This window comes from Vicia villosa, linkage group LG5 (assembly GCF_029867415.1).
Source record: "Vicia villosa cultivar HV-30 ecotype Madison, WI linkage group LG5, Vvil1.0, whole genome shotgun sequence".
Lineage (NCBI taxonomy): Eukaryota > Viridiplantae > Streptophyta > Magnoliopsida > Fabales > Fabaceae > Vicia > Vicia villosa.
The window spans coordinates 57,926,644-57,940,587 of NC_081184.1; the positions used below are offsets into that span (position 1 = coordinate 57,926,644).

The following is a 13,944-nucleotide window of genomic DNA, read 5'->3' on the forward strand; positions in this document are numbered from 1 at the left end:
TGTTACTAGTATTTAATCAAAAACTATAAACATGTCCGAGAATCCATTATTTGTGAAAGGCCAACAAAATATTTACTTAAATTGAACAAATATTAGTGATCATGTGTTTAATGACTTCAAAATTACTATATCATATAACTTCTAAATTACTACACAAATTTAACAGTGTGTATAATATAGTTTATTTTATAACATATTAATAGAAATTGTAAAATTAAAATTATAAATAATTATAGACATGCCCGACGGGCCAAACCTTTAAATTAACCATATTTAATAGCAATTATTAAATCTACATCTATCCTCGAGGGATCAAACTTATAACATATCTGCCGTCCACATCATGTCGAACAGGTTTTCGATTAGTTTTCTACGCGATAAAAATAAAATAAAACCCAACGTTTTGGGGTTTAGGCACATCAAGAGGATAACGAAGGTGATATTTTGACATAGCATGCTGATTTGCATTGCATCACTCCAGCGAAGGATGCAGTTACGTTCGTATCTCGTAACTCCTCAACCTTCTACTGTTGTTTCATTTTTCTTCAATTGACCAATCTACTAACACCCAACATGGTAGTTATTGCCTTTGAATTCAACGCCAACTTCACTGCTTCTTCTTCTTTCCACTATGCTGCCAATTCCTTCTCTTCCAGACCCTTTTTCGTCTCTAATGCTCCAAACTTCAATTTTACTCCGCTTACAGTTTCAATGAAGTATGCTTCTAATTCCGACCATCTTCTTCCTAAGGAATTGGAATTTAAACCATCCTTTGATGAATATTTGAAGGCTATGGAATCTGCCAAATCTGTTAGGGTTAGCGATACAGTGAAAAAGGGACAGGAAGGAAATCATGTTAGAAATTTGAAAAGAGTTGGAACAAAAATTTATAAGAAAGACGATGAAGGCTCTTCCACAGGTAATGGTAATGCTAGGGGGAAACCTAATAAAGGGTTTAGGGATGTGTATGGTGAGAAAGAGAGGAATCAGCACCGGAGTAGTGGTTTAGCGCCAAAATCTGATGACTGCAGTGTGATTAAGAGTCAAAGGGAAATTAGAACTGTAGGGATAGGCGACAACATAATTAGGTCTAATTTGATTGGCGTCCACGGTGGGAGTGTTGTAGAGAGGGGGGTCGCGCTTGTTACTAGAAGAGAAAGAGGTCACAGTAGAAAGGGTAAAACCCTTGGTGGTGATAATTTTATAGATAGAGAAAAAACTATGGATACAAGTCCTGGTAAAAGATATAGTGAAATTCAGAGTTTCACCAATAGAAATGGACGGTCTAATGGAAACATTAAGCGTTTTCAGAATAGGGGTTATGATTCTGATAACTTGGAGGTGGATCGAGCAGCATTTAAGAATCTTGAGGACCCAAACAATGTTATCACTAAGGCACACTTTTCGCATAAAGAAATGGAAGACAGAATTCAGAAGCTAGCCAAACAGTATGTGCTTTATTCCTTCTTTCATGGTTTTCTGAACAACTTTTATTAAAATGCTACCTTAGGGAACAATTAAAATGCTACCGCAATAACATGTGTTTTTGAATAATTCTCAATCTGGTTGAGACTTGTTTATTTGTGAACCTTTCATTTTCTACTATTATCCTATTCATGAAAGCTTTGTGATAAAGCATTGTTTGTCTCTGCATCTGTGAGACTGTTAGCACTTAATTAAAGTAGTATGAAAAAGAATGCAAAAGAAGTTGTATATTTCATATGGGAGGGATAACCATACCCAGCTTTTGATGTGCTCGTCAAAATTTATGAAACAAAATAATGATTCAAATAATGTATCTCAATTGCCTCTTGAATATTTAGTTTAAGATATTGTATTTGTAGTAAAGTTGAGTTTCACAGCCTTTTTTTTCTTCCATTATCTGCGGGTTTCTTCCTTGTTAATAGCTGAATAGATATTACAAACATCTTCTTGGTAATAGCTGAATAGATATTACAAACATCTTCTTGGTAGCCACTGTTTCACATCGGGAATTTATTATTTCTTTTCTTTCCAGCAATAATTTTACAATCAAGGTGATTTTAGACTTTTTTTATTACTATTTTATTCATGGTGAAGTGTTCCTTGTCTTGTTGACCATTACTCGAACAGACTGAATGGTGTAGATATCAATTTACCAGAATGGATGTTTTCTAAGATGATCAGAAGTGCAAAGCTCAAATTTAATGACTATTCTATACGAAGGCTTATCACAATCTTAGGAAATCTCGGAAATTGGCAGCGAGTGATACAAGTCATCGAATGGCTTGAAATGCGTGAGCGTTTCCAGTCCCATAAGCCAAGGTACTTGAATAACCTGTTGTACTCTTAGTATGACTACCATCAGAATGGCAAGTGAATAGGCACCTATACTTATATTTATATAAATATATATTCTAAAGTAATTTTAATCAACTCTATTAATGAACTATGTATAACTATCACATTTATCTCGTGCCAAATATATATTTAAAAAACTAGACACGCGCGATCAAAAGGTGGAGTTCTTTTTATTTGAAAACTGTATGATACTTTGATTTTGACATATATTGGAGCAGAAAACTACATTTGATTGATATGAATTTTGTATGTATATTATCACTGTAGTAGTAGTAGGTTCCGGTCCCACAATATTTATCCTATAATGTTGTTCATTGTTGTAAGATTGATTTTTCAGAAGCCTAATGGAACCTTTTAACATCCAAAGTCTTATTGCTTGCTAGTGAATGGGCTTTTTTCCCCTTTTTTGTTGTTGTTTTGTTTCAAGTAGCTGTTAATATGCTACTTCCTGACATTAGGCATGTATACAATGCTGCACTTGACGCACTTGGGAAGTTGAGGAGACCCGTGGAAGCACTAAATATATTTCATGCAATGCAGGCAATGCTTTTATCAGTGCAATATGCTCAATTTTAGTAAAATATATGTTAAATAACTTGACATATGAATGCAGACAACTTGACTAACACTTTCCTTCTCTTCCAGCAACAATTGTCCACGTATCCTGACTTAGTAGCTTATCATAGTATTGCTGTTACTCTTGGGCAAGCTGGGCACATGAAGCAGCTCTTTGATGTGATTGATATTATGCGATCTCCGCCAAAGAAGAAGTTCAATAAAGGGATATTTGAGAACTGGGACCCGAGGCTGGAACCCGATATCATAGTTTATAATGCAGTAAGTTGTTAGAAAGGAACTTGGTTTTAGATGTTTCAAGAGATAGTTGTTCCATACCATGTCTTTGGAGTTGGAGGCCACTTCTAGATTCAAATGGATGGGTTTGGGGTCTGACATTTCAGCTTTCTGAATGCGCGAGTTAAAGTCCAATATAGATATTCTAACAACAGGAAAAACCATTTTCATGCAGCTAATCCTTGATTGGTCTCAAAATTAATAGTTTTTTTGATCAATTAAAATACTTTCTCTTTATCCATCATTTGCTTGTTACATCAAATTTGGTTTTTTTTTTCCTTCCTTTTTGTCCTTTGAATGCCATATGAAGGTTTGGATGATCCCCCATCATCTTGTTTACCTGAGTGACTTTTGGCATCCATAGTTGCTTAAAAGTCATCATGCTTGCACACTTTATGTGTGTATACCTTAGTCTTTCTACAGCTAGTTTTAAAAAAAATCTTATCTATGCTATTATGGGCAGGGTCTCCCATACCCTGTATTGGTTGAATACTTACTTTCCTTCTCTGTTTCAGGTTCTGTTTAAAAACATTTTTTATCTTGTAAAAAATACCTTTCTTAGTTGCTCAATTTCACAATTAAGGCCCAAATTTGTATCTTTTATATCAATTGCATTTGCAGGTCCTTAATGCATGCGTTAAGGGTAAACAGTGGGAAGGAGCATTTTGGGTGTTACAGCAGTTAAAGAAGCAGAACATACAACCTTCTGCTGCAACATACGGCCTAGTTATGGAGGTAGTAGTTGCCTCTAGTGTTTTTGTGACTTTTAGTTACATTTGTACATTTTGAACGAGTCCTGATAAATACAACAACATCCAAGCTTTATCCCACTAAGCGAGGTCAACTACATGGATCAACTTTTGCCATAATGTTCTATTCCCAGATATTTTAATCAGTCTAACTATAAGGATTAAAGTGGGCTGTTTTACTTTTATTATTGTACTTTTTAAGTTTAAGAATATAAAGATTCTGTTATAAATTGCGAGTACAAAGAGTAGGAGACAATACTTTCAGAAACAGAAGATCACCGAGCAAAGAAGAGAAAATAATAAGCAGCTAATATTGTTGTTAGTTAACTCAAAATAGTTATTCAAATTTTGCTTTAAGGAAAAAGGAAAAAAAAAGGAGAGAATAGTACAGCCCATTATATTAGAGATCTTTACAAGATTTAGGATAATGTTCCTACCCAGTTTGAGACGAATTATATTACAATTGAGAAACTCTGATTCCATGGAAGAACAAGAAAACTACAAATGCAGTTGCATCTATGAATGAATGTTGAATTGTACATAATTCACAAATTTGGGTAATACTTGAACAGGTGATGTTTTCATGTGGCAAGTACAACTTGGTTCATGATTTTTTTAGAAAACTTCAGAAATCTTCTATTCCTAATCCATTGACATATAGAGGTATTCTCATTTATTTTCACCTAATGTAAATCACCTAATGACATCACGTGATTGTTATCTTGATCTTCTCCTGTTATGTGCAGTTCTTGTGAATACATTTTGGAAAGAGGGAAAAACTGATGAGGCTGTATCGTCTGTGAATGAAATGGAAAGGCGTGGAATCGTTGGGTCTGCTTCTCTTTACTATGATCTAGCTAGATGCCTCTGTGCAGCCGGAAGAAGTCAAGAGGCACTGATGCAGGTGGTTTTTGTTATTACTATTTTTTTCTAAGTTGCTTTTCTGAAAGAGTGGGGAAGGAACGGGTAGATACACTAACATCCATGTCATTTTCATTCAAAGTTATTAGTTCATTAATAGGTGGATGATGTATAATTAAAATTGCAACAACGCCTAGTAACACAACACCTACCTAAAAGTTGGAACTTAAAAAATCTTAAAATAAGAAAACATCCTAAAGGTGAAATAGCAGTACTATGACAAAATAGGATCTGTTTACTTTGTGAAAACATTTTCTATTTTCTTTATTCAAAATTTATGTTAGGGTTACTTGTTAATAAGAAGAAAATAGAATCTTATAGTGATTGATTTCTGGAAACAATGAAAAAGTCAAAAGATCTATTTTCATCATTTCCTTAAAATAAAGCATCCCTAGCTTGTTTTATCTTCTGTCCACCACAATGATTCACTTTAAGAGTCTCATTTTTCTATAAGAAAGTTAACACATTCTAGAAAATGAAAACAAAAATTATTTTCACTAGGTCAACAGGGCCCTTGAGCAATTCAAATTAAATACTTGATCTTTTCCACTTTTTATTGGAATGACCTTGATTTTTCAGAGTAAACTCTTTAAGTAGGTCCCTACAAGTTACACGTGTCATTACATTGGTGATAAAAAATTATTGACATAATATGTGACAATGTATTTTTTAAGACTAATGTCATATGGCCGAGGCATTCATATGTGAGGGAGTAATACTGTTAGGGGTAAGGGAAATAGGGTCATTCCTGATTTGCATTAAAGAGAATTTAAACTATATGACATGAGAAAAAAATATACAAGGCATCCTAAAAATATGGCCAGGATCTACAATGTTACCACATTAGCTCTGAAGCATGGTACTTCTAAAATAGTGAAGTACCCGCACCGGGTACGTACCCGCATCGGGGGTAGACATACCACCATATTTGTGGTACTTGATTTTTCTCGCTATTTTGTTTTGGGTAAAATTTGTAGTTTTCTCATATATCAATATAACATATTTTGTATATTTTAGTTTCTTTGTTATTGTATCTTAATATGATTTTCGACTTTTTAAATTTCTACTTTGATATTTTGTTTTAAATGAAGCAGTTTTTTTTTCTCTGGTGAGCGTAAAAGATTTAATATATAGAAAATCATAAAAAAGTTATATTAGTAGCGCATCAATTCTTCAATATTTATTACTCCCCCGTTCCTAATTACTGATATATATATATATATATATATATATATATATATATATATATATATATATATATATATATATATATATATATATATATATATATATATATATATATATATATATATATATATATATATATATATCAGTAATTAGGAACGGGGGAGTAATAAATATTGAAGAATTGTAGGAATTAAAAGAGAGAATAGTATTTTTACTAAGTTATTCTTATTGTAGTGGTGTGTTTACTATTACCATATATGTAAAATGGTAGATATTTGAGGCACAATTAGAACAAAGTAATTAATTAATATTACATTAAAAATTGAAAAGGCCATTCATTTTAGGACAATTTTTTTCCTTACAAATAGACTGGTTTTGTGGGACGGATGGAGTAACAATTATGCAATGATTGTAACAAATGGGTTGCCAACTATGAAGCATGGACACCCCGAAAATGACTCCGACACTGACACGGCGACACCGATAATTATTTGAAAAAATAAATTAAACGTAATCATAAGTGTGGTGCAGGTATCTGACACAGACATAGACACGCCTCTTTTCGGAGGTGTCGGTGCTACATACTTGCCAACTAGCAATTGATGAAATACAAAATAGGATAAATTGCCCCATTATTCCTCCTAACTTAGTAATATATATGTGTAACTTCTGTGATTCTTCCACTTAATTTATATCAATTAATTAACATACTCCGAACAACACGAATTGTCAATGTCACGGCCTCAGTATCCGTGTTTCAGGAGAGTTTGATGGATCTGATGATAACTTCAGTTGAGTTAAGTTGATTGGACCAATGTTATTGTTCGTTAAAGAGAAGTGCTGTGGTCATTATAAACAACAAGTTAATTCTAGTGTACTAGGGTATTTGTAGAATTTAAAAGGCTTACCACTAATTACATTGCTCATCCTTTGACAGATAGACAAGATATGTAAAGTTGCAAGTAAACCCCTGGTAGTGACCTACACTGGCTTGATGCAAGCAAGTCTAGACTCTGGAAATATTCAAGATGGAGCTTACATTTTTGAGAAAATGAAGGAAAATTGTGCTCCGAATTTGGTTACGTACAACATAATGCTTAAAGCTTACGTTGAACATGGGATGTTTCAAGAAGCTAAAGAGTTATTTGAGCGAATGTTGGAAAACACAAATTATCTTAGTAATAAAGATGATTACAAAATGCGAGTGGTACCGGATATATACACATTCAATACCATGTTAGATGCATGTGCTGCAGACAAAAAATGGGATTATTTTGACCATGTTTACCAGAGAATGTTGTACCATGGTTATCATTTCAATCCAAAACGACATCTTCGAATGATACTAGAGGCTTCAAGAGCTGGAAAGGTGACCTTTCTATTGCTTTTTCTCCATATTAATTGATTTTATGATATGCTGATAACCTTATTTAGGGGCATATGTTAGTTTGGGATTTATCCTCAATAAGGGAAGAGCTGTGAAGCACGGGTACTCCGTTTTAGGTAAAGTACCGGTACCGGGTACCGGTATACGTACGGTACGCACCGAAGCCGTACCAATTTTATTTTATTTTATTTTGCTTTGTTACACCAACCGGTACACATTTGGTACACGTACCCAAACTTTTTTATATTTTTTGGTTTTAAATTTTTTTGGATAACATAATTTAGGCTTAAGTAAAAATTAGGTTACTTATTTATTCTATTTATAAATTAAAAAACTAAAAGAAAAATTAAGAAATAGGTTCATTGAAAAGAAATTGGAGCACATATCGATTAATTCTCTAGATGAACCTGAACTAGAAGCTGCATTCATTGGAGAAGAAAATATTGATATTCAACCATGATTTTATGATTTATTAATACTTTGAAGTGTGATTTATTTAAGCAAACTATTTTTTAATTTTATTATTTTATCGTTATTTAAATAATATAATTGCTTAGTTATTTTTATAACTGTATTTTTAAAGCATTATACTAATGTACCCGTACCTTAGTTTTTCTAAAAATGCCGTACCCCGTACCAGTACCCGTACCGGGTACTGGGTACGTACCGGTACCTATGCAACGCAGGGGAAGAGTAAATATCAATAAAATCTTGCTTAAGCATATAAAGGATGAAGACAAAAATGGCATTTTCTTTCTACCAAATTCAATTTTTTTGCCTGTCATTATTGGAATGAGGTTTATAGACAGGAAAAATGAATATAAGAATCTAAACACGATGTTTTGAGTTGCTCTTTTTTATGATATCCAAATTTACTTACATGTTTAGTTTGTGCCGCTGCCTTGTATTAGTATGGATATGTCATGTTTTGTTAGAAAGCATAGAAGAGATTTCTCATTGCTGTAACAGAATTTTCTATTTCATAAAAGTGTTAGTTACAAACAGTTAGAGCCAAGCTATATATAGCCAAGAGATGTGACCTGCTACTGCAGGTTCACATTTACAAATACTGACACCTGTCAGTTATATCCCTTATTGTTGTAGCTAATCTTAAGAGTTAAGACTCATTCAATACCCCCCTAAACTCATTGGGAGCTAGCGATCCTGAGTTTGTGTTTGTACTCCAAGAACTTGGTAGAGGGCAAAGGTTTGGTGAAGGTATCTGCCAATTGTGCAGTGCCAGGGATATGTTGAACTTGGAGTTTCTTGGCCATAACCTTCTCCCTTACAAAAAAACAAGTCAATTTCCATGTGTTTAGTCCTGGCATGCAGGACATGATTGTGAGCTAGGGAGACTGCAAACTGATTGTCACAGTATATGATAGGTTGAGTGGTGACAATACTGAGCTCTTGAAGGAGTGTCTGAACCCAAAGTAAATCAGCAGTGGCTTGGGCCATACTCCTATACTCTGCCTCAGTGCTAGATTTTCTAATGCTTCTTAGACCACCAACTGATCAGATTAGATCCAAAAAAGAGAGCAGCACCAGAGGTGCTTCTTTTGTCATCTGGGTCAGAAGCCCAATTAGCATCACAGAAAACTTGCAGAGATGGAGTGACAGATGGAGATAAAGGAGTGAGCAAGAGTCCTTGATTGATGGTCCCTTTGAAGTATCTCAAGATTCTCTTAACTGCCACCCAGTGAATCTCAAGGGGATGAGCCATATATTGACATACTTTGTTGACTGCAAAGGTGATGTCAGGTCTGGTTATGGTAGCATATTGCAGAGCTCCAACCACAGACCTGTACATAAAGGGATCAGAGAATGCAGGTGAACCTATTTTAGTGAGTTTGCAGGTGAACCTATTTTAGTGAGTTTGCAGGTGGATTGCATAGGAGTGTTGACATAGGCAGCTTCAAGCATATTGGTCTTCTAGAGAAGATCTCTAAGATTCTTAGCCTGTGTCATCAGAATACACCCTGAGGAAGCTTGTTTTACCTCAATCCCTAGGAAGTAATCAAGAGAGCCAAGTAGTTTTAGGGAGAAGGCAGTGTTAAGCTTGGTGATAATTGTTTGAATGATAGAGGGAGAATTGCCTGTGATGATTATATCATCAACATACACCAGCAGGTATGTTGTGTGTCCTTGAGAGACCAAGGTAAACAAGGAAGGATCACACTTGTTGGCTTTGAACTGTTGGGTGAGCAAGGTAGATTTAAGCCTCTCAAACCACTGCCTTGGTGCCTGTTTCAGGCCATACAAGGCCTTGTTGAGCTTGCATACCAAAGAAGAATCAGAGTGCACAAAACCTTGTGGCTGTTCCATAAACACTTCCTCTTCAAGCAGCCCTTTCAAGAAAGCATTATTTACATCAAGCTGCTATATTGCCCATCTGTGAGTGATGGCAATAGTAAGAATGATTCTGATTGTGATAGGTTTCACAACTGGAGAAAATGTCTCATTGAAATCAAACCCCTGCCTTTGGTGAAACCCTTTTGCAACCAGTCGTGCCTTGAACTTGTTTACAGTGCCATCTGGATTCTCTTTGACCCTAAATACCCATTTGCAGCCTATAGCTTGCTTGTGAGCAGGAAGAGGAACCAAGGACCAAGTGTTATTTATCATTAGGGCATCATATTCAGCTTGCATAGCTGTTCTACACTTAGGATCTGCAGAGCTTGCAGAGCTTGTTTAGGGCTTCTAGGTTCAACATGAGTAAGTAGTAACCTGGGCTGCAGTCTAGGTTGTGCAAATCCAGACTTGGCTCTGGTTTGCATAGTATGAAGATTGGAGGGGATAGCAGCAACTGGAACAACATTAGGAGGTATATCTGTAGTAGAAGCAGAATTTGACGAGGGACTGTGATCCTCAGAGGTAGAGCTATGGCTGGAGGATGAGGGAGCCAGCTTGGAGGATGAAGCAGAAGGTGTGGAAACACTAGAAGTAGGAGAATCAATGAGAGGAGGAGTGTTAGGAATAGGTGCCAAGGAAGGGATGGTAGATGTAGGAACTTTGGGACCAAGACTCAAGGGTGAGATGGTAACACTTGTGCTGAGGAAGTAGATGGTGTAGTAGCAGGAAAAAGTTCAGGATAGGGAAATCTGGATTCATTAAACAATACATCTTTGGAGATGTAAAGTCTGCCATTAGGTGCTAAGCACCTATACCCTTTGTGAGAGGATGAGTACCCTAAAAAGAGGCATTCCTGAGATCTGAACTTAAGTTTGTGAGCACTGTAGGGCCTGAGTAAAGGGAAGCAGGCACAGCAGTCAACGGCCTTGAGAAACTTGTAATCAGGTTTTTGATTGAATAGGACAGTGTATGGAACCTGAAATTGCACAGAAGAAGAGGGCAGTCTGTTTATGAGAAAGACTGCAGTAGAGAATGCATGATCCCAGTAGGTAAGAGACAGTGAGGCTTGCCTGAGTAAGGTAAGCCCAATTTCCACAACGTGTCTATGTTTCCTCTCAATGACTCCATTTTGATGATGAGTATGGGGACAGATCAATCTGTGTATGATTCCCAACTCCTTGTGATAGTTTGTAAAGGGCCTAAATTCTCCAACCCAGTCTGACTGAACCATCTTGATGGGAAGATTAAGCTGAAGCTCAACCATTGTTTTGAACTGCTTAAAGGTGTGTATAGCTTCAGACTTAGACTTGAGTAGATAGAGCCATGTGTACCTAGAAAGAGTACAGTCCAGAGGAGGAAAGGAGTACAGTCCATCAGATCCCACATGTCCTTCAAGTAAAACAGCACCAGAGACCTGAGATTTAACAAGACACTGATCAACAGTGAACAAGAAATAGACTTTATTATCCCTACAAAACTGACTCACACTTAGCAGATTTTTAGTAATATGAGGAACAAGGAGTAAGTTATGAAGTGTGAGATGTGTGTTAGGTTGCAAAGGGGAAGAGAAAGTGCTGACACCAGCAGATGAGATGTTCAAACCTTGACCATTTCCTACAAAGATCTGGTCATGACCTTCAAACTGTGTAGGTTGCTGAATATTCTTGAGATCACTGGTGACATGAAATGAGGCTCCAGAGTCAGGAAACCAAGAGGATGCACTGGTAGGTGTAGGAATGGTGTTGACAATGTATGCTCCAGGAGGATTAGCAAACACAGGGGCAAGTCTAGGAGATTTGTACCACACATTAGGAGGACCTTGAGTGTAGGGAGCATGTGCACCATACCAGGAGTTTTGAGGTGCATAGGGAGCAGGAATGAACTGTGCACCACCAGTTGAAGGCTGAAACTGAGAATTGAATCTATGCCAACAATTTAGGGTAGAGTAACCAGTCTTGAAGCAAACCTGACACTGAACATAGCCATTTCCAGAGGATCTACCACCTCTGCCTCTGCCAAACCTTCCACCACGATTTGGTCTACCACCACGAAAGAAGTTATACTCTGGTTCACCTTGAGCTTGTTGTCCTGTAGGAGTGACTGAAGTATCAGTGGTAGGTGTGGGAGATTCTTCCACAGGTGCAGAATTGGAAGAATTGGAAGGCGCGTGTGTGAGGTTGAGCGAAACCAGATCTGGTACCGTTGGTTTCTTGAACTTGGCAAGACGAAGTTCATGAGCTAGAAGCAAGATCTCCACTTCATTAAGATCCATAACGCCAAATTTGCTAACGGACACCATCGGAGCATATTCAACTCTTAATCCTTCAAGGATAACGTCAATGTGTTGAGAAACAGGAATGGCGTCACCAATCAATGCTAACGTATTCACAGTGGTGCGAATCTTATACAAATAATCCTGAACGGAAAGCGAATCAAGTGTAATGGCGTGTAACTCAACCCTAAGTTGACGTGCACGCGCGAAAGTTTGTTTTTGGAAGTAGGAGAACAAACGATCCCACAGTTCATGCGCGTGAGAGCAGCTGAGGACTCGTGAGAGGATTTCCTTCGAAAGTGTGGACTGAAGCCACGAAAGTAACATCTGATACCATGTTAGAAAGCATAGAGTCCGGCGATGACGTGCCGGAGGAGTGAGGACTAGCCATGGATCGTACTAGCTATCTGATACCATGTTAGAAAGCATAGAAGAGATTTCTCATTGCTGTAACAGAATTTTCTATTTTATAAAAGTGTTAGTTACCAACAGTTAGAGCCAAGTTATATATAGCTAAGAGATGTGACCTGCTACTGCAGGTTCACATTTACAAATACTGACACCTGTCAGTTATATCCCTTATTGTTGTAGCTAATCTTAAGACTCATTCAATATGTTTGATTCAACCTCGCATTATACATCTCTGTATGTAATGATTGACATATTATCCTTGTATCTATTGTAAGTACGCTTTTGACTTGAATTGTTCCACTATGGTGTTATAAAATCTTAGCGAGACTAATTAATAAATAATAGATGTCAAGCTTTATCAGGAAATTTAAGATCATTTCATTGACAAGTGGAAACTTGCTTTGTTTTCAGGAAGAGCCATTAGAGATAACATGGAAGCACTTGGCTGCTACAGATAGAATTCCACCAGTTTCTCTAATCAAGGAGAGGTTCTGTACAAAGCTTGAAAAGGATGATTATGTTGTTGCTCTCAAATGCATCACGAATAACACACCAAAAGACTTGCAACCATTTTCAAAGTTGTCATGGTTGAATCTATTCAAAGAAAATTCTCAACGCTTTCACAAGGATGCACTTGTTAGACTAATGAATGCGGCTAGCAATGTAATTTCCAATAATAGCGTGCCAAATCCAGCGCTTGTGTGTTTAGTTCAATCATGCAAAGAACTATGTTTTGACAGTCATCACAATGTAGCTTACATGGATTCAGCGAGCAATGTATTTGCATTAGAAAACAAACGGGTAGTAACCAACACTAGGTGAACATTTGTATCCTAAATTTTGTAATATAAACTCATCCATAAATGTAATGAAAGCGTTTTTATTAAATGCATCCCATGCAAGTTTACTAATGCAACTTCTCATGATAGTGAGCTAGTGGTACCACACTCACAAAAAGCAGGGTTTAGGTATTCATTTTGGGACATTATTTTATTCCAAATGGATCGCTCATTGTGGGATGGAGGAAGTATACCGAAAGTGTGAAAGAACTATTAAAGATGCATTAAGCCATCCCATCACCACCGCCCATATCCACTACTTGAACTCCCTATCCATGATTTTAAAAAAAAAAAAAAATCTAAATAACCACCTTTTTTAAACTAATCGCTTTTCAAACAAAAAAATTTCCGTACCATAAAGGATGCGCCAGTGCCAGTGGCGTATGCACTCTCTAATTTGGCGTTAGGCATCATTGCCTGTAGCGTATGCTCATGTGTCACGCCAATGGCAATGTCGCATGTATGTAAGGATTGGAGAGACTTCGCTATGGATGCATGTCTTCAATGAAAACACCAACATCAACTGCCCATAAACAAACCAATCATGCTAGAGGATACAAGACCAACTCGAAATTATATGAATTAGAATAGATCAGTTACAACAACATTGTTTCTGTCTAACTCAAGATATTT

At 36.5% G+C, this 13,944-nt stretch overlaps 1 protein-coding gene across 1 annotated transcript; it reads left to right on the plus strand.

The window, feature by feature from the left end:
• The first annotated feature begins 369 nt into the window (after positions 1-369).
• On the plus strand, positions 370-13,360 carry LOC131601682 (pentatricopeptide repeat-containing protein At1g30610, chloroplastic-like). Its single transcript, XM_058873549.1, has 9 exons — positions 370-1,448; positions 2,113-2,304; positions 2,799-2,880; positions 2,986-3,177; positions 3,814-3,927; positions 4,514-4,604; positions 4,688-4,845; positions 6,988-7,419; positions 12,884-13,360. Exons 1-9 carry the CDS (start codon positions 574-576, stop codon positions 13,292-13,294), a joined length of 2,547 nt encoding a protein of 848 aa, XP_058729532.1. The 5' UTR covers positions 370-573; the 3' UTR covers positions 13,295-13,360.
• Positions 13,361-13,944: the final 584 nt, after the last annotated feature.

Excerpts from the sequence above, each read along its gene's own strand:
- LOC131601682 (XM_058873549.1), top strand. The coding sequence starts at position 574 with ATGGTAGTTATTGCCTTTGAATTCAACGCCAACTTCACTGCTTCTTCT. Across the intron at positions 2,305-2,798 it reads TTCCAGTCCCATAAGCCAAG|GCATGTATACAATGCTGCAC; the intron begins GTACTTGAATAA and ends TCCTGACATTAG. Across the intron at positions 3,178-3,813 it reads ATATCATAGTTTATAATGCA|GTCCTTAATGCATGCGTTAA; the intron begins GTAAGTTGTTAG and ends TTGCATTTGCAG.